Below are 22,482 nucleotides of genomic sequence, written 5' to 3' on the forward strand. Positions count from 1 at the left end.
GCTGGGGACAAAAATTGGGCCCGGGAAAGCTAGAGGAAGGAGCACTCCTGAGTAACTGCTGCAAGGAGCCACGCAGCCAGTATAGCATATGGTGCTGCTGGGGTTAAAATCCAGGTCTGCTGCCTTTGCCCTAGAATCAGATGCTACTTGTATAATATACTAGCCATGTTCTCTCGGGCAAGTTATTTAATTTCCCTGTCCCCCAGTTTTTCATTTGTACAATAGGGATGAAAGTTGGTAACCTTAACGGGGTTTGTAGGGATGAATTAAGTCAGTATATGTAAAGTGTTTGGATCTATGTCTGGCTCATGGCAATTGCTTAATAAATATTATCTGTTGTTTTTACTTAGCGGGGGAGATGACATTTAAGTGTCACTCGAGTGTCTTCATATTGCAGGCCTCCCTACCTCCCGTGCAGCCTGTCTGTATATTATGAGCCAAGTGGGGAAAAGACGTGTGAACAAGTTTCCCTTTGACTAGGAAGAACAAGCCAGGTTTCTGAATATTCTACGATTGTTAGGCTTATGTAACACATCCCTCCATTAGCGAAAAGGAGGCAAGTTGGTTGTGAGATTGTGTCCACCATGACAGAAAGTAGATTGGGATACGGCCCCGTGACGTTCCCTTGGTTTCTAATGGAGAGTCCAGACTCTTAGAAATAGCAAGTTATTTTTTTTTTTAACCTCCGTCCCCTTCCCTGTGGCTGGGTGTTACCATTATTGATGATTCATCCTAAATTTCCATTCCATCCTGAGGATGGGACAGTGAACTCTCTACTCAGGCACAGGAGTTTAAGGGGAGGAAATGCCAAGCCATTTGTTCCCTTGTCTGGCCAATCAGAAAGACTCATGCTTGACATTTTATGTTTACTGGCTGAGGATGAGGTTGCTAAGCAACTTCCTTGCCTTGGTTGAATTGTGTAGTTCTAAGTACCTGGGCTTTTCTTTCTCAATAAGTGTCCCCTCAACACACAGATGCAATTTGTTATCTAGAGATTTCAGAGATTTTCATTTTGGTAAACATAAGGAACATAGATTTCTCATGCAAATTATGTCTACTGATGAACTCCCTATATGGTTGTATCAGTTAACAAAAGAACTATTCCATTCATTGAAAGTGTTTAATCTCTCAGTAGTGTCCCACTCTTTGACCCCATGAACTATAGCTCGCTAGGCTCCTCTGTCCATGGGATTCTCCAGGCAAGAATACTGGAGTGGGTTGCCATTCCCTTCTCCAGGGGATATTCCCAACCTAGGGATCGAATCTATGTCTGCCACATTGTAGGCAGATTCTTCACTATCTGAGCCACTAGGGAAGCACATTCATTGATCAGTCAACAAATATTTTTTGAGCATCTACTGTGTTCCAGGCACAGTGCTAGACACCACAATGATAATTGTGGTGAAATTTAAAATATGTGATAGCCAGTAGGGCACCAGGCATTCAGAATGGAAGTTAGCATGGAGGAAATCTCCATGTTGTGATGGATAATGGGGAGATCTGGAGGATCCAAGGGGAAGGATTGAGGTTGCTGCGATGATGGAGGGGCACTCTGGGCTCAGAGGAGTGGTTAATATTATAAACAACTGGTATGTTCGGACTAGTGGCTGATGGCAGCTGTTCTTAATAGAACATTTACTCTTGGTGTGGCTTGGGTTAAACTCTATTTACATAATCTTCTACAACGGTATTCAAGCCAGACATAGGTCTCTCTCACCACCTTTATAGTGCGGTAAGTAATTGTAACTGCTACCCCTGGGTTAGTGGTCTCAAATGGTTTTAGCACCTCTGAGCTAGATATGGATACCTCCATTTATGGCTGAGGAAGCTAGATCAGAGAGGTCAAGTTCCTGGCCCAGGTTTACATGACTGGAAAGTGATGCAACCTCCATCCAACCTAGGACATTTGGGCAGCTTCAGAGTCTTGTATTCCACACAGATGTCACTCCAGATGCCCATACAAGGTACACATGGACTTCAAAAATCAAACACTTTGCAGATTCCATCACCTCTTCGGTTCCTGGTGACATTGTCAGCATCTCAAACTGCAATCTGGAATCCCGAACAGCCTGAAGGGTTAACACGGTCCAGCTGATGATGACAGGGGCCCCTTGGCAAGTGGCCTATGCTTGACCATTCCAGACCACCACCACCTGCACGTCCTTCTTTTAGATGCCAGTGAGCTATGTCCTACCCACCTCAGTGTTCATGGAACAGCATTGGGAGGGATCTTAGAACCCACTAGGTGCTGCCTTCTTATTGGGGGGAGTGAGCCCTGGAAGATGAAAGGCATTTCTTTGGTATGTTGCCAGGAGAGAAGAGAAGGTCCAGAGAAAGTCAACTATCCCTCTCCCATCAGATGAATTAATTTCTATAAAAATTATTGCTGTGCAAAGAGAATGAACATCTGAGAGTGGGCACAATATGAGGGACTGATGAGGATCTAGAGGGCATGTGGTCAGGGAGCAAACAAAGCTGATAGGCTGTGGAGGCTGGGAAAATTGGGCTCCCAGCCTCTGCACAGGAGCCAAATAGAAGCATTAGAGAAAACCTTGACTTTGGATTTGGACTAGAAACCAAACTTCTGGAAAACGTGTACTAGCTGTAGTTCCCACATGGCCATGGGGAAAAAAAAAAGAAGTGAGAGCTGAAGAAACTGATAAAAAATGTCCTAGATAGGAATGTTTTAGTGTCTATTTGGGAGAATGGATTCATTTTCCATTGAACAACACTTTCATCTTTATTTTCCACCTTTTCTAAAAGCAAAGCTATTTATTTCTAAGCAACAGTGGTCATTCGTTGTGAGAGGCAAAGAATAAAAATTTGTGAAGATGTGTTTTTCTTTTTGAATTTTTCTTATAAAAATATGGTTATAACATAGCCCATCTCTTCTAGGCCATTGACTCAGCAGACATTTTAAAGGCCATGGTAAACCTGACTTTAACTGGTTGTTGCATTCTGTCTCAATGTACCATTGCCATCACTGAGTAATCAAGGAATATTCTGATTGTCTTAATTTGTATTATTATTAAATAAAATAAAAATAATGTAGTTTAAATTTCAAATCTCTCTCACATCCTCTCATTTTATTCTGTAAACAATTTGTGAGTTTCCCCAAGTCCATATTTTCATATTTTTTGTACAGCTCATGTTGTTTTTTTTTTTTTTAAAGTAAATGATCAAGCTAGTCAATACTTTATTTTTATATGTGGAATAAAAGCTAAATTCCATATCTGTCTATATGTATTAGATGTTACAAATAACTACATATAATAATAGCTGCAAAACATTAAATCAGTGTCTATACATAACTGAGTCACTTTGCTGTACATCTGAAACAAACACAACATTATAAATCAACTATACTTCAATATAAAATAAAATTTAAAAAGAGTAAACTTAATTCATGAACACAAAACAAAACAGAACTGGAAATTTTGTGTTATCCTCCATTTCTCCCTCCTTATCTACAGCAAATTACAGTTCATGTTTCTTAAACATCATTCCTTTGCATACTGTTTTCATGATATTCAACATATCACATGTTCTTGTACATAGAAATTTTCTGAGGTCAGTTTACTTTTTTTTGAAAACTTAAATAGTGATTTTTAGGAAGATAGTTTTATATAAAAGATGGAAGCAGAGTCACTTGCTATAAACAGAAGGAGACAGTAAAAATGAATATAAAACAATTAATATATTTTAAACGTTTGCATATCACTTAAAACACCACTTTAGATGTTCCATATCACCAGTGTTACAGGCTGCATACCTTGGTAACTCTCAGATTGATGACTGTGTGAAGGAAAATCTTGTTCCCTTCTGTCCCATAGCTCTGGGCTGGTGTGAAGCACTGGACATCAGCCTGGGGACGTAGAAATGAAAAGCACAGTCCCTGAGGTCCATTTCAAGTAGAATATGCAGGGTCCTTGGGTCAGTTTTGGAAAGCCCACACAGGGAAGGAAAAGTCGGTTTCCCTCAGATGGCTTGGGAAAGACAGCTGTCATTCCAGCCAAGTTCACGGCTCCTCGCCCATCAAGTTGGGCTGGCTCCTAACTCACCTGTCACATGTTATCTTAGTGGCAGGCTCAAGGTACACATTGGCTTCTTTAACTGTCACAGTCTTCCAGGGCTGCTGAAGAGTCTAAAATTCTTCTTTCTGATCAGTGACCGTCTGGGAAGATTTTTGGTTTTTCTGGCTTGAGCTCTTGGAAGTTGCCCCCTTCTCTCTCCTTCAGATGAACTTTCAGCTCAAGATCACTTCATCATTGAGTCAACTTGTACTTTGTGATGTGGTGGCTCTCCAAATCTTCTCTGCTGTCCTTGACAGAGCACACAGGAGACAGCATGGGCTTCAGATTGACAGTTTGAATCTAGGATCTGGCACTCGCTACCTGGCTAGTGCCGGGAAACGTGCTAGTGGTGAGGATACAAAAACAGACACCATTCTCCCTCTCAGTTTAATGGCAAATACAAGGAAATAAACAACAGAAAAGGGCATCAAACCAGATTAAGAATACCAGGGAAGACTTCCTGGAGGAGGTGATACTTGAGTTAGACCTTGAAGGAGAAATAAAAACTTCTTCTAGACAAAGGAGGTGGGAGCAAGTCATCCCAGAACTTGGAGCAGCCTGGGGGTGAGGCTAAGCCTAAATTGTCATTCATCTGTAAAAGGCTGAGATGATCTTCACAGCCCTATTGTCAAGATATAATGAGCTAAAGTATGGAAATTGGTAGAATAAGTTAATGTATGGAAAATGCCTGATGCTATTTAGGACACACAAGAAGTATCTCACCTGTCCCTTCGAACCCTTTGGCCACTTCTCTGTGGACCCACAGCATGTGGTTCACCTCAGTTGTGGTAATTAGAACATGGCAATTGGAATTCATCTGTCTATGAGACAAGTGTCCCTGATAGACTGAAACTCCTGGACGGTTCCGGCCTCCTCAGACACAGGAGTGACTGTTCTCTCTACAAGTAGACCTTAACTAAGCTAGGAGAGTGGGCTTCCCTGATGGCTCAGCAGGTAAAGCATCTGCCTTCCAAGGCAGGATGCACGGGTTTGATCCCTGGGTCAGGAAGATCCCCTGGAGAAGGAAATGGCAACCCACTCCAGTATTCTTGCCTGGTAAATCCCATGGACAGAGGAGCCTGGCGGGCTACAGTCCATGGGGTCTTGAGAGTTGGACACCACTTGGAAATGAAACAGCAATAAAGCTAGGAGAAGCTCCAAGGGAAACTCCAGGTTGACATTTTTCTAGTGAGATAAATATGTTTAAGAATTGCTGCACAGTTACACCTCCGATGATCCATGTTCCCCTCCAGAATGTGAAGAGAGTACCCCCTTTCTGCATCCTAGTCCTAGTACTATGTAAGTACCACAAAAGTCTCTGAAAGGCTTAAGACTCCCCTGTAGTTTGGCTCCAGGAGAAAGTGGAGAGTTGGATGACTTCTCCGGCAGGCCAGGCTTACTGACCACCTCTCCCCATAACCCTCTCATGTCCCATCCATGAGGACAGCATGGGTGCCGTGCTGAAGCCTAGCACCTGCTCATTCCGCATCTGTTCTTGCATGCCAGCCACACAGGGAGCTGGCACTGTGAGTCCTGGTGGGCTGCTCTGCTGTTCTCCGAGTCTCTGCCCTGCTGCTGTGGACTCTAAAGTTCACAGCTCCTCTCTTCTGGAGAGAGTGCTCCATGCTGGGCTTCTGAGATGGAAGTTGGGTATGCTTCTTTTCTTTTATCTTGAGTTGCATCTAGGAGGGAACTTGGGATCAACTTTTCTAGGAAAAAGGTACCAGATGTCATCTGACCAGAGCCCATTTCACAGACACTTGTGGCCAAAGCTTCCTATCCCCAGAGAAGAAACAGTCTCGGCAGGCCTGGTCGCACTTGCCTTCCTGGGCCTCTGTGGCTGCTGAGCCATGCCCAGTCATCCTGAGTCTTCTTCCCTAAGCAGTGATTAACCCTACGCTCTAGAGATTGGATAAGAACCTTATGGGACTAAAACTGCAAAAGCTACAGACAGTGAAAGGCATGATAATAGCCTCTGCCTTCCCCATGATCATAATGGAATGTGTTCCTGACAGCAGGCACAGTGTTCCCTTCAATTCTGCTGCTGCTGCTGCTGCTAAGTCATTTCAGTCGTGTCTGACTCTGTGCGACCCAAGGGACGGCAGCCCACCAGGCTCCCCCATCCCTGGGATTCTCCAGGCAAGAACACTGGAGTGGATTGCCATTTCCTTCTCCAATGCATGAAAGTGAAAAGTGAAAGTGAAGTCGCTCAGTCATATCCGACTCTTTGCGACCCCATGGATTGCAGCCTACCAGGCTCCTCTGTCCATGGGATTTGCCAGGCAAGAGTACTGGAGTGGGGTGCCATTGCCTTCTCTGTTCAATTCTGAATTGCTAGCATCTGATGTAGTCGCTAGCATCTGATGTGATACCTGCACCATAATAGATGGTGCATATGAATTCATGATTACATATGAATGAATGAATTTCTCCTGACTATAGAGCTTCAGCCCTACCCTTGTTCTCATAGCAAAATGAGTTTGAACAGGGGATTCTGGGAGCAGCCCAGACACCTGCCCACTCCATCCCCAACCTAGGAGTTTGGTATGGACTTACTGTCCCTGTCTGACTGGCTCAGGTCACAGTCCCCCCGGCCTGGGGACTTATGGATTATGTCCCCATGGCCCCGATTGTTGTTCTGATACAATTCAAGGCACATTCCATGTGGCGCACCAGAGAACCTGTCCTATAACAAGTCCTTTCTCCTTCCTGGTCTTTGCTGGCCTTTATTCTACCAGCTGTGAGAGTTCACAGGTGTGCAGGTATGGCTGGAAGAAGGGGAATGATACAGGAGACAAAAGGAGGGGACTCTCTCCTCATACACCATCCCTGTGCTCCCCTGGCCTCCCATCACCTTTGATTTCTTTTCTCCTTACAGGTTCTCCCGGCCATACTGGCTCCACGTCCATGAGTCCATCGGCAGCCTTGTCCACAGGGAAGCCCATGGACAGCCACCCCAGCTACACCGACACCCCAGTGAGTGCCCCGCGAACTCTGAGTGCAGTGGGGACCCCCCTCAATGCCCTGGGCTCTCCATATCGAGTCATCACTTCTGCCATGGGCCCACCCTCGGGAGCACTGGCAGCCCCTCCAGGAATCAATCTGGTTGCCCCGCCTAGCTCTCAGGTAGGTGTGCATCCATTTTCTTCAATGTCTTTCCAGACATCTTTAATAGTTTCATCCTGGTGCTGAGCCAGCACTCAGTAGGTGCTTAATGCATGCTGGTGAAAGAATTGGGTTGTCTGTGTAGGCTTCCCTCCTGCAAGACCTTCATTGAGTGTATCCTCAGGCAGCTGCAGAGAACTGACAATGCCTCATGGTCCAGGAGTTTTGATGGTTCAGTCTTGGCTGTAATTTCAACAGCTCTTAGGCCTGTTTGTCTTCCATGGGATGGACCCCCTTGATCCTTCTCAACTCAATACTACGTATTTTTCAAGTCAGTGAACTACCTGGTCCTTTGGTCTTTGTGGTCTTTGCTCCCCATTGAGAAGCAGATGTTGCACATGGATAAATCTAAAACAAGGCAGACTGTGTTGCATACATGTTATCTCTGAGATAGAGGCAAAGATTGCAAAAACTCAGGGGGATAAAACCCTCACTTTAGTTCCTAGTGCCTTTTGCTGCAACAGAGGCAAGGATGTGTATGCATGGTAGACATTGCTTTGCTGCTATAGGAAAACTACAGTTTGGCCAGATGCTGTTTATTTCCTTCTAGCAATGTTACACTGAGATCATTAACCTTCACTTCTTGTAGTGCTCAGCTATTGCTTCAATGATGCTGCATAACAGACAATCCCCAAATTGCCATGGTTTACAAAAACATACAATTATTTTCTTACAAGTTTATGTGTTGTCTAGGAAAGTTCTAGATCCCCTGGTGGCTCAGGTAAATAGTCTGCCTGCAATGCAGGAGGCCTGGGTTCAGTCCCTGGGTCAGAAAGACACCCTGGAGAAGGAAATGGCAATCCACTCCAGTATTCTTGCCTGGAAAATCCTATGGATGGAGAAGCCTGGCAGGCTACAGTCCATAGAGTCACAAAGAGTTGGGCATGACTGAGCTGCTTCATTTTCTTTTTGGGCTTCCTGTGTGGATCAACTGGTAAGGAATCTGCCTGCAAAACAGGAGACCTGGATTTGATCCCTGGGTTGGGAAGATTCCCCTGGAGAAGGGAACGGCTACCCTCTCCAGGATTCTGGTCTGTAGAACTCCATGGATTGTATAGTCTATGGGAGTGAAAACCACAATCATAGAAAACTAATCAAACTGATCACATGGACCACAGTCTTGTCTAATTCAATGAAACCATGAGCCATGCTGAGTAGGGCCACCCAGATGGACAGGTCATGGTGGAAAGTTCTGACCAAACGTGGTCCACTGGAGAAGGGAATGGCAAAACAATTCAGTATTCTTGCCTTGAGAACCCCATGAACAGTATGAAAAGGCAAAAAGATAGGACACTGAAAGATGAATTCCCCAGGTTGATAGGTGCCCAATATGCTACTGAAGAACAGTGGAGAAATAACTCCAGAAAGAATGAAGAGACAGAGCCAAAGTAAAAACAACACCCAGTTGTGGATGTGACTGGTCATGGAAGTAAAGTCCTATGCTGTAAAGAACGATATTACATAGGAACCTAGAATGTTAGGTACATGAATCAAGGTAAATTAGAAGTGGTAAAACAGGAGATGGAAAGAGTGAACATCGACATTTTAGGAATCAGTGAACTAAAATGGAGTGGAATGGATGAATTTAACTCAGATGACACTTATATCTACTACTGTGGGCAAGAATCCCTTAGAAGAAATGGAGTAGCTATCATGGTCAACAAAAGAGTCCAAAATGCAGTACTTGGGTGCAATCTTAAAAATGACAAAATGATCTCTGTTCATTTCTAAGGCAAACCATTCAATATTACAGTAATCCAAGTCTTTGCCCCAACCAGTAATGCTTCTTCACTGAAGTTGAATGGTTGTGTGAAGACCTACAAGATCTTCTAGAACTAACACCCAAAAAAGATGTCCTTTTCATTACAGGGGACTGGAGTGCAAAAGTAGGAAGTTAAGAGATATTTGGAATAACAAGCAAATTGGCCTTGGAGTACAGAATGAAGCAGGGCAAAGGCTAACAGAATTGGCCTTTGAGAACTGCCAAGAGAATGCACTGGTCATAGCAAACATCCTCTTCCAACAAAACAAGAGAAAACTCTATACATGGATATCAATAGATGATCAATACCAAAATCAGATTGATTATTTGCTTTGCAGCCAAAGATGGAGAAGCTCTATATAGTCAGCAAAAACCAGACTGGGAGCTGACTGTGGCTCAGATCATGAACTCCTTATTACCAAATTCAGACTTAAATTTAAGAAAGTAGGGAAAACCACTAGACCATTCAGGTATGACCTAAATCAAATGCCTTAGGATTATACAGTGGAAGTGACAAATAGATTCAAGGGATTAGATCTGATAGACAGAGTGCCTGAAGAACTATGGACAGAGGTTTTGTACAGGAGATATTGTACAGGAGGCCATGATCAAGACCATCCCCCAAAAAAGAAATGCAAAATGGTTGTCTGAGGAGGCCTTACAAAGCTGAGAAAAGAGAAGCTAAAGGCAAAGGAGAAAGGAAAGGTATACCCTTTGAATGCAGAGTTCCAAAGAATAGCAAGGAGAGATAAGAGAGCCTTCCTCAGTGATTAATGCAAAGAAATAGAGGAAAACAATTAATGGGAAAGACTAGAGATCTCCTCAATAAAATTAGAGATACCAAGGGACCATTTCATGCAAAAAATGAGTTCAATAAAGGACAGAAATGGTATGGACCTAACAGAAGCAGAAGATATTAAAAAGAGGTGGCAAGAATACACAGGAAAACTATACAAAAAAGATCTTCATGACCGAGGTAACACTACAATGGTGTGATCAGTTACCTAGAACCAGACATCCTGGAATATGAAGCTAAGTGGGGCTTAGGAAGCATCACTATGAACAAAGCTAGTAGAGGTGTCAGAATTCCAGTTGAGCTATTTCAAATTCTAAAAGATGATGCTGTGAAAGTGCTGCACTCAATATGCAAGCAAAGTTGGAAAAGTCAACAGTGGCCACAGGACTGGAAAAGGTCAATTTTCATTGCAATCCCAAAGAAAGGCAATGCCAAAGAATGTTCAAACTACTGCACAATTTCACTCATCTCACACACTAGCAAAATAATGCTCAAAATTCTCCAAGCCAGGCTTCAACAATACATGAACTGTGAACTTCCAGATGTTTAAGCTGGATTTAGAAAAGGTAGAGGAACCAGAGATCAAATTTCCAGCATCTGTTGGATCATTGAAAAAGCAAGAGAACTCCAGAAAAACATCTACTTCTGTTTTATTGACTACACCAAATCCTTTGACTGTGTGGATCACAAAAAACTGTGGAAAATTCTTCAAGAGATGGGAATACCAGACCACCTGACATGCCTCCTGAGAAATCTGTATACAGGTCAAGAAGCCACAGTTAGAACTGGACATGGTACAGCAGACTGGTTCCTAATTGGGAAAGGAGTACATCAAGGCTGTGTATTGGCACCCTGCTTATTTAGCTTATATGCAGAATACATCATTCGAAATGCCCAGCTGGATGACGCACAAGCTGGAATCAAGATTGCTGGGAGAAATATCAATAACTTCAGATATGCAGATGATACCACCCTTATGGGAGAAAGCAAGAACTAAAGAGCCTCTTGATGAAAGTGAAAGAGGAGGGGGGCGGTTCTAAGATGGCGGAGGAATAGGACGGGGAGACCACTTTCTCCCCCACAAATTCATCAAAAGAACATTTAGACGCTGAGTAAATTCCACAAAACAACTTCTGAATGCTGGCAGAGGACATCAGGCACCCAGAAAAGCAGCCCATTGTCTTCGAAAGGAGGTAGGAAAAAATATAAAAGACAAAAAAAGAGACAAAAGAGGTAGGGACAGAGTAGGGAGGGAGCTCTGTCCTGGGAAGGGAGTCTTAAAAAGAGAGAAGTTTCCGAACGCCAGGAAACACTCTCACTTCCGAGTCTGTGGTGAGCCTTGGAAGCACAGAGGGCAACATAACGAAGGAAAAATAAGTACATAATTAAAACCCACAGATTACAAGCCCAACGGTAACTCCCCCAGTGGAGAAGCAGCACAGACGCCTGCACCCGCCACTAGCAAGCAGGGGCTGGGCAGGGAAGCGCAGGCTGCATTGCTTAGAGTAAGGGCCAGGCCTGAATGCCCCAAGGGCAATCTGAACGAACTAACTTGGGCTAGCAAACCAGCCTGAGGGATAGCTACCACGTGAAAAGCCCTAACCTAAGACACCGCCAGGCCCGCGCACAGAACAAAGGACTGAGCAGAGCTAGCCAGCTGCAGATCATCCTCCTCCGGTGACAGGCAGCCAGAGCCGGAAGGGGGCAATCGCAGCCCCAGAGAGACATTATCTACCAAACTGCAAGGAGGCTTCTTTGCTAACTAAGACTTCTTGGGGTTCTGGACGGTCAACATCCACCTGAGAAGGTGCGCCAGTTGTACACCCAGAAAACCGAACAGCAGGGACGAGGGAGGCAATAAGTCGCAGTGACTGCGCTCACCAAACACCTGGTCACCAGAGCTGCTCGGACCTGGGAAGGGCACAAAATGCAGGCCCAACCTTGTCTGCACCAATGAGGACTACCCAAGTGCCTGAACCTGAGCGGCTTAGACCTGGGAGGTGCACGCAGCCCAGGGCCAGCCTTGGACGGTTCCTGGCGGAGCAGCCTAGATCCTGAGCAGTGTGGGCAGGGAGGGCACACGTGCCGTGAGCCCAGTGTGGCTGAGACACTGCGAGCACACGCCAGTGTTATTTGTTTGCAGCGTCCCTCCCTCCCCACAGCGAGACTGAACAAGTGAGCCTAAAAAAGTGTCCACCACCACCCCCTTGTGTCAGGGCAGAAATCAGACACTGAAGAGACCAGCAAACAGAAGAAGCTAAAACAGAGGGAACCGCCTTGGAAGTGACAGGTGCAATAGATTAAAACCCTGTAGTTAGTACCAACTACATGGAAAGGGCCTATAGATCTTGAGAATATAAGCCGGACCAAGGAACTATCCAAAAATGAACTGACCCCATACTGCCCACAACAACACCAGAGAAAGTCCTAGATTTATTTTTACTATTTTTACGATATTCTTTTTTTTTTTTTAATTTTTAAGTCCTCTATTACTCCTTTAATTTTCATTTTATAACCTACTATTACTTTAGTAATATTACTATTACTTGCAAAAAAAGACCCTTTTTTAAAGCAAACTTCATATATATATATTTTATAATTTTTGTAACTTTTTTTTCTTCTTTTCTTTAATATTGTATTTTTGAAAATCCAACCTCTACTCTAGATTTTTAATCTTTGCTTTTTGGTATTTGTTATCAATTTTGTACCTTTAAGAACCCAATCTTCAGTATACATTTTTACTTGGGAGTGAGATTACTGGCTTGACTGCTCTCTCCCCCTTTGGACTCTCATTTTTCTCCACCAGGTCTCCTCTGTCTCCTCCCTCCCCCTTCTCTTCTCTACCTAACTCTCTGAATCTCTTTGTGTGTTCTGGGCTGTGGAGTACACTTAGGGAACTGATTACTGGCTGGATCTGTCTCGCTCCTTTTGATTCCCCCCTTTTATCCTCCTGGCCACCTGTCTCCTTCCTCCCTCTTCTCTTTTCTGTATAACTCCGTGAGCATCTCTAAATGGTCCAGACTGTGGAGTGCACATAAGGAAGTGATTATTGGCTAGCTTGCTCTCTCCTCTTTTGATTCCACCTCATCTAATTCAGGTCACCTCTAACTCCCTCCTCCCTCTTCTCTTCTCCATGTAACTCTGTCAACCTCTCTGGGTGTCCCTCACTGTGGAGAAACTTTTCATCTTTAACATAGATGTTTTATCAATGGTGCTGTATAGAAGGAGAAGTCTTGAGACTACTGTAAAAATAAGACTGAAAACAGAAGCAGGAGGCTTAAGTACAAATCCTGAGAACACCAGAGAACTCCTGACTCCAAGGAACATTAATCGACAGGAGCTCATCAAACGTCTTCATACCTACACTGAAGGGCTAGCACCACCCAAGGGCTAATAAGTTCCAGAGCAAGACATGCCACAAAAATTCTCTAGCAACACATGAACACAGCTCTGAGCTTCAATACACAGGCTGCCCAAAGTTACTCCAAACCCACTGACATCTCATAACTCATTACTGGACACTTCATTGCACTCCAGAGAGAAGAAATCCAGCTCCACCCACCAGAACACCGACACAAGCTTCCCTAACCAGGAAACTTGACAAGCCACTCATACAACCTCACCCACAGTGAGGAAACTCCACAATAAAGAGAACTCCACAAATTTCCAGAATACAGAAAGGCCACTCCAAACTCAGCAATATAAACAAGATGAAGAGACAGAGGAATACCCAGCAGGTAAAGGAACAGGATAAATGCCCTCCAAATCAAACAAAAGAGGAAGAGATACGGAATCTACCTGATAAATAATTCTGAATAATGATAGTGAAATGATGATTTCAATTGATCCAAAATCTTGAAATCAAAATGGAATCACAGATAAATAGCCTGGAGACAAGGATTGAGAAGATGCAATAGATGTTTAACAAGGACCTAGAAGAAATAAAAAAGAGTCAATATACAGTGAATAATGCAATAAATGAGATCAAAAACACTCTGGAGGCAACAAATAGTAGAATAACAGAGGCAGAAGGCAGGATTAGTGAAGTAGAAGATAGAATGGTAGAAATAAATGAATCAGAGAGGGAAAAAAAATGAATTAAAAGAAATGAGGACAATCTCAGAGACCTCCAGGACAATATTAAACACCCCAACATTCGAATCATAGGAGTCCCAGAAGAAGAAGACAAAAAGAAAGACCATGAGAAAATACTTAAGGAAATAATAGCTGAAAAGTTCCCTAAAATGGGGAAGGAAATAATCACTCAAGTCCAAGAAACCCAGAGAGTCCCAAACAGGATAAACCCAAGGCGAAACACCCCAAGACACATATTAATCAAATTAACAAAGATCAAACACAAAGCACAAATATTAAAAGCAGCAAGGGAAAAACAACAAATAACACACAAGGGGATTCCCATAAGGATAACAGCTGATCTTTCAATAGAAACTCTTCAGGCCAGGAGGGAATGGCAAGACATACTTAAAGTGATGAAAGTAAATAACCTACAGCCCAGATCACTGTACCCAGCAGGATCTCATTCAAATATCAAGGAGAAATCAAAAGCTTTACAGACAAGCAAAAACTGAGAGAATTCAGCACCACCAAACCAGCTCTCCAACTAATACTAAAGGATATTCTCTAGACAGGAGACACAAAAAGGGTGTATAAACTCGAACTCAAAACAATAAAGTAAATGGCAATGGGATCATACTTACCTTAAACATAAATGCGTTGAATGCCCCAACCAAAAGACAAAGACTGGCTGAACGGATACAAAAACAAGACCCCTATATATGTTGTCTACAAGAGACCCACCTCAAAACAAAGGACACATACAGACTGAAAGTAAAGGGCTGGAAAAAGATATTCCATGCAAATAGAGACCAAAAGAAAGCAGGGGTAGCAATACTCATATCAGATAAAATAGACTTTAAAACAAAGGTTGAGAAAAGAGACAAAGAAGGACACTACATAATGATCAAAGTATCAATCCAAGAAGAAGATGTAACAATTATAAATATATATGCACTCAACATAGGAGCACCACATTATGTAAGACAAATGCTAGCAAGTATGAAAGGGGATGGAGAAGGCAATGGCAACCCACTCCAGTACTCTTGCCTGGAAAATCCCATGGACAGAGGAGCCTGGTAGGCTGCAGTCCCTGGGGTCTCGAAGAGTCGGACACGACTGAGCAACTTCACTTTCACTTTTCACTTTCATGCATTGGAGAAGGAAATGGCAACCTACTCCAGTGTTCTTGCCTGGAGAATCCCAGGGACAGTGGATCCTGGTGGGCTGCCATCTGTGGGGTTGCACAGAGTCAGACACAACTGAAGCGACTTAGTAGTAGTAGTATTAAAGGGGAAATTAACAATAACACAATAATAGTGGGAGACTTTAATACCCCACTCACACCTATGGATAGATCAACTAAACAGAAAATTAACAAGGAAACACAAACTTTAAATGATACAATAGACCAGTTAGACCTAATTGATATCTATAGGACATTTCACCCCAAAACAATGAATTTCACCTTTTTCTCAAGTGCACACGGAACCTTCTCCAGGATAGATCACATCCTGGGCCATAAATCTAGCCTTGGTAAATTCAAAAAAATTGAAGTCATTCCAAGCATCTTTTCTGACCACAATTCAGTAAGATTAGATCTCAGTTACAGGAGAAAAACTATTAAAAATTCCAACATATGGAGGCTGAACAACATGCTGCTGAATAACCAACAAATCACAGAAGAAATCAAAAAAGAAATCAAAATATGCATAAAAACTAATGAAAATGAAAACACAACAACCCAAAACCTGTGGGACACTGTAAAAGCAGTGCTAAGGGGAAAGTTCATAGCAATACAGGCATACCTCAAGAAACAAGAAAAAAGTCAAATAAATAACCTAACTTTACACCTAAAGCAACTAGAAAAGGAAGAAATGAAGAACCCCAGGGTTAGTAGAAGGAAAGAAATATTAAAAATTAGGGCAGAAATAAATGCAAAAGAAACTAAAGAGACCATAGCAAAAATCAACAAAGCCAAAAGCTGATTCTTTGAAAGGATAAATAAAATTGACAAACCATTAGCCAGACTCATCAAGAAACAAAGGGAGAAAAATCAAATCAATAAAATTAGAAATGAAAATGGAGAGATCACAACAGACAACACAGAAATACAAAGGATCAAAAGAGACTATCAGCAATTATATGCCAATAAAATGGACAACGTGAAAGAAATGGACAAATTCTTAGAAAAGTGCAACTTTCCAAAACTGGACCAGGAAGAAATAGAAAATCTTAACAGACCCATCACAAGCACGGAAGTTGAAACTGTAATCAGAAATCTTCCAGCAAACAAAAGCCCAGGTCCAGATGGCTTCACAGCTGAATTCTACCAAAAATTTAGAGAAAAGCTAACACTGATCTTACTCAAACTCTTCCAGAAAATTGCAGAGGAAGGTAAACTTCCAAACTCATTCTGAGGCCACCATCACCCTAATACCAAAACCTGACAAAGATGCCACAAAAAAAGAAAACTACAGGCCAATATCACTGATGAACATAAATGCAAAAGTCCTTAACAAAATTCTGGCAATCAGAAATCAACAACACATTAAAAAGATCATACACCATGACCAAGTGGGTTTTATCCCAGGGATGCAAGGATTCTTCCATATCCACAAATCAATCAATGTAATATACCACATTAACAAATTGAAAAATGAAAGCCATATGATTATCTCAATAGATGCAGAGAAAACCTTTGACAAAATTCAACATCCGTTTAACTCTCCAGAAAGCAGGAATAGAAGGAACATACCTCAACATAATAAAAGCTATATATGACAAACCCACAGCAAACATTATCCTCAAAGGTGAAAAATTGAAAGCATTTCCCCTAAAGTCAGGAACAAGACAAGGATGTCCACTTTCACCACTACTATTCAACATAGTTTTGGAAGTTTTGGCCACAGCAATCAGAGCAGAAAAAGAAATAAAAGGAATCCAAATTGGAAAAGAAGAAGTAAAACTCTCACTGTTTGCAGATGACATAATCCTCTACATAGAAAACCCTAAAGACTCCACCAGAAAATTACTAGAGCTAATCAGTGAAAATAGTAAAGCTTCAGGATATAAAATCAACACACAGAAATCCCTTGCATTCCTATACACTAATAATGAGAAAATAGAAAGAGAAATTAAGGAAACAATTCCATTCACCATTGCAATGAAAAGAATAAAATACTTAGGAATATATCTACCTAAAGCAACTAAAGACCTATATATAGAAAACTATAAAACACTGGTGAAAGAAATCAAAGAGGACACTAATAGATGGAGAAATATGCCATGTTCATGGATCGGAAGAATCAATATAGTGAAAATGAGTATACTACCCAAAGCAATCTATAGATTCAATGTAATCCCTATCAAGCTACCAATGGTATTTTTCACAGAGCTAGAACAAATAATTTCACAATTTATATGGAAATACAAAAAATCTCAAATAGCCAAAGCAATCTTGAAAAAGAAGAATGGAACTGAAGGAATCAACTTGCCTGACTTTAGGCTCTACTACAAAGCCACAGTCATCAAGACAGTATGGTACTGGCACAAAGACAGAAATACAGATCAATGGAACAAAATAGAAAGCCCAGAGATAAATCCACACATCTATGGACAACTTATTTTTGACAAAGTAGGCAAGAATATACAATGGATTAAAAACAATCTCTTTAACAAGTTGTGCTGGGAAAACTGGTCAACCGCTTGTAAAAGAATGAAACTAGAACACTTTCTAACACCATACACAAAAATAAATTAAAAATGGATTAAAGATCTAAACATAAGACCAGAAACTATAAAACTCCTAGAGGAGAACATAGGCAAAACACTCTCCGACATACGTACACTCTCCGACATACGTCACAGCAGGATCCTCTATGACCCACCTCCCAGAATGTTGGAAATAAAAGCAAAAATAAACAAATGGGACCTAATTAAACTTAGAAGCTTCTGCACAACAAAGGAAATGATAAGCAAGGTGAAAAGACAGCCTTCAGAATGGGAGAAAATAATAGCAAATGAAGCAACTGACAAACAGCTAATCTCAAAAATATACAAGCAACTCCTGCAGCTCAATTCCAGAAAAATAAACGACACAATCAAAAATGGGCCAAAGAACTAAATAGACATTTCTCCAAAGAAGACATACAGAGGGCTAACAAACACATGAAAAGATGCTCAACATCACTCATTATCAGAGAAATGCAAATCAAAACCACAGTGAGGTACCATTTCACGCCAGTCAGAATGGCTGTGATCCAAAAGTCTACAAGCAATAAATGCTGGAGAGGGTGTGGAGAAAAGGGAACCCTCTTACACTGTTGGTGGGAATGCAAACTAGTACAGCCACTATGGAGAACAGTGTGGAGATTCCTTTAAAAAACTGGAAATAGAACTGCCTTATGACCCAGAAATCCCACTGCTGGGCATACACACTGAGGAAACCAGAATTGAAAGAGACACGTGTACCCCAATGTTCATCGCAGCACTGTTTATAATAGCCAGGACATGGAAGCAACCTAGATGTCCATCAGCAGATGAATGGATAAGAAAGCTGTGGTACATATACACAATGGAGTATTATTCAGCCGTTAAAAAGAATATATTTGAATCAGTTCTAATGAGGTGGATGAAACTGGAGCCTACTATAGAGTGAAGTAAGCCAGAAAGAAAAACACCAGTACAGTATACTAATGCATGTATAAGGAATTTAGAAAGATGGTAATGATAACCCTGTATGTGAGACAGCAAAAGAGACACAGATGTATAGAACAGTCTTATGGACTCTGTGGGAGAGGGCAAGGGTGGGATGATTTGGGAGAATGGCATTGAAGTATATATAATATCATATAAGAAATGAATCGCCAGTCCAGGTTTGATGCAGGATACAGGATGCTTGGGGCTGGTGCACTGGGATGACCCAGAGGGATGGTTCGGGAGGGAGGTGGGAGGGGGCTTCAGGATGGGGAACACGTGTACACCCATGGCAGATTCATGTTGATGTGTGGCAAAACCAATACAATATTGTAAAGTAATTAGCCTCCAATTAAAATAAATAAATTTAAATTAAAAAAAAAAGAAAGTGAAAGAGGAGAGTGAAAAAGTTTGCTTAAAACTCAACAATCAGAAAACTAAGATCATGGCATCTGGTCCTATCACTTCATGGCAAATAGATGGGGAAACAATGGAAACAGTGACAGACTTTATTTTTGGGGCTCCAAAATCACTGCAGATGGTGACTGCAGCCATGAAATTAAAAGGCACTTGCTCCTTGGAAGAAAAGCTATGACCAACCTAGACAGCATATTAAAAAGCAGAGACATTACTTTGCCAACAAAGGTCTGTCTAGTCAAAGCTATATTTTCTCCAGTAGTCATGTATGGATGTGAGAGTTGGACCATAAAGAAAACTGAGCGCCAAAGAATTGATGCTTTTGAACTGTGGTGTTGGAGAAGACTCTTGAGAGTCCTTTGGACTGAAAGGAGATCAAATCAGTCAGTCTTAAAGGAAATCAGTCCTGAATATTCATTGGAAGGACTGATGCTGAAGCTGAAGCTCCAATGCTTTGGTCACCTGTTGTGAAGAACTGACTCATCAGAAAAGACCCTGATGTTGGAAAAGATTGAAGGCAGGAGGAAAAGGGGATGACAGAGGATGAGATGGTTGGATGGCATCACCAACTCAATGGACATGAGTTTGAATAAGCTCCGGGAGTTGGTGGTGGACAGGGAAGACTGGCGTGTTGCAGTCCATGGGGTCACAAGGAGTTGGACATGACTGAGTGACTGAACTGAACTGAGGAAGGTTCTGTTTCAAATGGTGGGGGAGTTGGTCTAGGCTGCAGCCTGGGTGCAAGTCAGCTCTTCATGTCCCGACTACAGGAGCAGCTACCTTCTTTTCTCGAGGTATCCCTCAAGACTGTGAAAATCTAAACCAAATCAAGAAAATACAGTGACGTCTCTGCTCACATCATGTCCATTGATATCCCATTGGTCTAAGGAAACTGTATGACTGACTCCAACACTGGTGGGACAGGGGAATAATTTGTGCCTGTTTTAGTGTAAGGAACTACAAAGACATGCTGCAAAGGTTGTGAAGAATTAGGAAGAGTGAAGCATTAGGAATAATAACCCTGTCTACCGCACTCTCACTGTGCTGGTACCTCACGACTAGGGTCAGGGTCCCTCTCGTCCCAACTACCAGCACGTCTAGCAGTAGAATTCGTAGGTCTTATAGTCTCTTTTGAATTTATAGTTTGAAGAAGAGACAAAGCCCCCATTGGTTTAGCATTTCTTACTGCTACAAAGAGAATTGCAGAGACTCTCGCTAGACAGAGAGTGTGTGCTCAGAGTCTAAAAGCAAAGCCATGTGGAGTCATAGAATTTTATAGCCAGTAAGGACATCAGAAAGTTTTTCATATGTGGATTAAAGAAACTGGAGAAGACCTTATCAGTTCTCTAGTGTAGGGATTATAGGAGCCAGGGGCCAGACAGGTAACACAGGGGGGCGAATCAGATGGGTGAGGGTTGTAGAGAGCTGCCCTGCCCACTTGAAGCCATTCAAATTCAGAGACTTGAAGTATTTCATGGCCAAGGAGAGTACTTCTGTGGGTCCCATTTGGCCAGTCCCTTTAACCCTAATTTGTAAACTAATGGCCCTCACCTGTAGGATCTTTCTCAGTATACACATTTCTCCCTCATCCCATATTTTGGCCTTTGTGTGAGTTGTAAAAGCCCCACAGAGGATTCTAACTGCCCCATCCCTGCCCAGCTGAGAACCACTAATTCTGTCCAGGCTTCTCATCCGATATAGGCTCAGTGGGCTCAGGTGATGTGTCCAGCTTCACACAGCTAGTCACAGCGGAGCCAGGGTTAGACCCCAAGTCTCCACACCCCACTCAATCTCCACGATGCTGCATTTACTCACACCTATGGTGTCTTCTATCTTAAACAGTGACCCCAGGATCTTCCTGTTGGCTGCCAAGGATTAAAAGATGAATAATCAGTGATCCCAAGGAGTCCTGTGGGGCATGTGGCACATCACGCAGATAAATTGCAACATTGTGTAGGTGTAGGGACAGAACCGAAGGGAGCATAAAAAAGGGACCTGAGAACTTCCAGTCTTACTTTCCATGAGAGTGTCAACCACTCAGAGGAGTGGAGACCAGATGGCAGTGGGAAGGGACGTGGATTTATGCCACTCTCTCCCACTGTCATCAGCAGAGCTGGTGATCCTCTACCCTTTAGAACGTGGGATCTTGAAGAGATTTGTTTATTCATTTTCATTCATGTGAATGGATTTCAGGAGGGCAGGTCAAAGTCAATAGATTAGAGACAGAGAGGGAGATTGAAGTTCTGGAAGTAAAATTTTGCAAAGGACTCTCACATTTATTCAAATAACTATTTGGCAGGACCTAATCTGTGTCACTATTTGACACTGTCCTAGGTTCTAGGGATAAGCACTGAATAAGTCTTTACTTTCATGGCAATTATACTGCAGCAGGCAAGACAGACAAAAACCAAATGAATGAACCAGATAGTTTCAAATGACCATGACTATATTCATGAAGATATAAAACAGGGTAAGGTTATGACCGGTGACAGGATTTGTGGGTGGGGAGGGGGCAAGCCACCCGCCCTCCAAGCCTGCTTTTGGACACACTCCAGTCTCAGTGAGCCAAATCTGGCCAATAAATTCAGCTCCACAGCCGTGTGAGTGGCAGGGCTGCTATTCCCGGACCATATGTCTGTACAGAGGGATTGGGGTTGAAAGGTCAGCTGGAAGCTCTGGTCCTGGCCAACTGGGTTGTGTGCAGAGGCCAAAGCCAAGTTTGGCTAAGAGAGCTGCATTAAGCTTGCCAAGCACTGGAAGCTCAGCAGCCCCAGACACAGGGCGGCATTTGGGGCTTGGTTTCTGGAGCCACGGGGCAGTGACATTTTGCCCAATTAACTAGGTGACACGGGACACCCAGTGCCTTCAGAGTTAGCCACCGTGGGCCGGGCTCTGAACGTCCCAGACAGACGGTTCCTATGCAGCCTGCCTTTCTTGCCCAGGACTGAGGCTGAGTGGAGTTCATGTGGGAACATGTGTGTTCTGTGACCTGAGTCTCGGGTGAGTGTGATTTAGGGGTGAGGGGAGAAATGAGGTGCTCGGGGTGAGAGCAGGCGGGGTGTCCTGTTCTGCGCTCTGCCTTTCTGGTGTTTGAGCTTCTCTTTTTGCTCTTGTTGGATTTTCAGTCTTGAGAAGTAAAGAGAAGTGAACTGATTACTCCGGAGGCAAGGACCATGTAACCTTTTGCAAAAACATCACTTTGAACTTATATTTATCTCAGTTTCTTTTTCTCTATTGTGGGATAACACACTTTGCCCTGATTATCCGACAGAGATTTTTTGTATGTATCAAACAAGATGTGGACTTAAGAAATCCCTTCTTAAGTACTTATGATGCTCTATGGCCATAACGTGGTATTATTTTTACTATTATTATTATTATACCCAGGTGGCATATCAGGCACCAAGGTGATGAATATTATATACCTACGTGATCATTAGTCCAAGTGTGTGTTCTTTGTTGTTGAAAGGTTCCAGAGAAGTTCATTTCAACAAGCA

At 42.6% G+C, this 22,482-nt stretch overlaps 1 protein-coding gene across 2 annotated transcripts in view; it reads left to right on the forward strand.

Moving 5' to 3' along the window:
• RXRG (retinoid X receptor gamma) overlaps positions 1-22,482 on the forward strand; it is a 60,103-nt gene that overhangs the window by 9,867 nt on the left and 27,754 nt on the right. Inside the window, exon 2 of one of the 2 annotated variants that reach the window (XM_019986703.2) lies at positions 6,952-7,199. In XM_019986703.2, the coding sequence (XP_019842262.1) occupies positions 6,952-7,199 (248 nt within the window). Of the gene's footprint in view, positions 1-6,951; positions 7,200-21,816; positions 21,986-22,482 lie in introns of those variants that run through there. The other variant, XM_019986711.2, reaches the window with a different exon arrangement.

This window comes from Bos indicus, chromosome 3 (genome assembly GCF_029378745.1).
Source record: "Bos indicus isolate NIAB-ARS_2022 breed Sahiwal x Tharparkar chromosome 3, NIAB-ARS_B.indTharparkar_mat_pri_1.0, whole genome shotgun sequence".
Lineage (NCBI taxonomy): Eukaryota > Metazoa > Chordata > Mammalia > Artiodactyla > Bovidae > Bos > Bos indicus.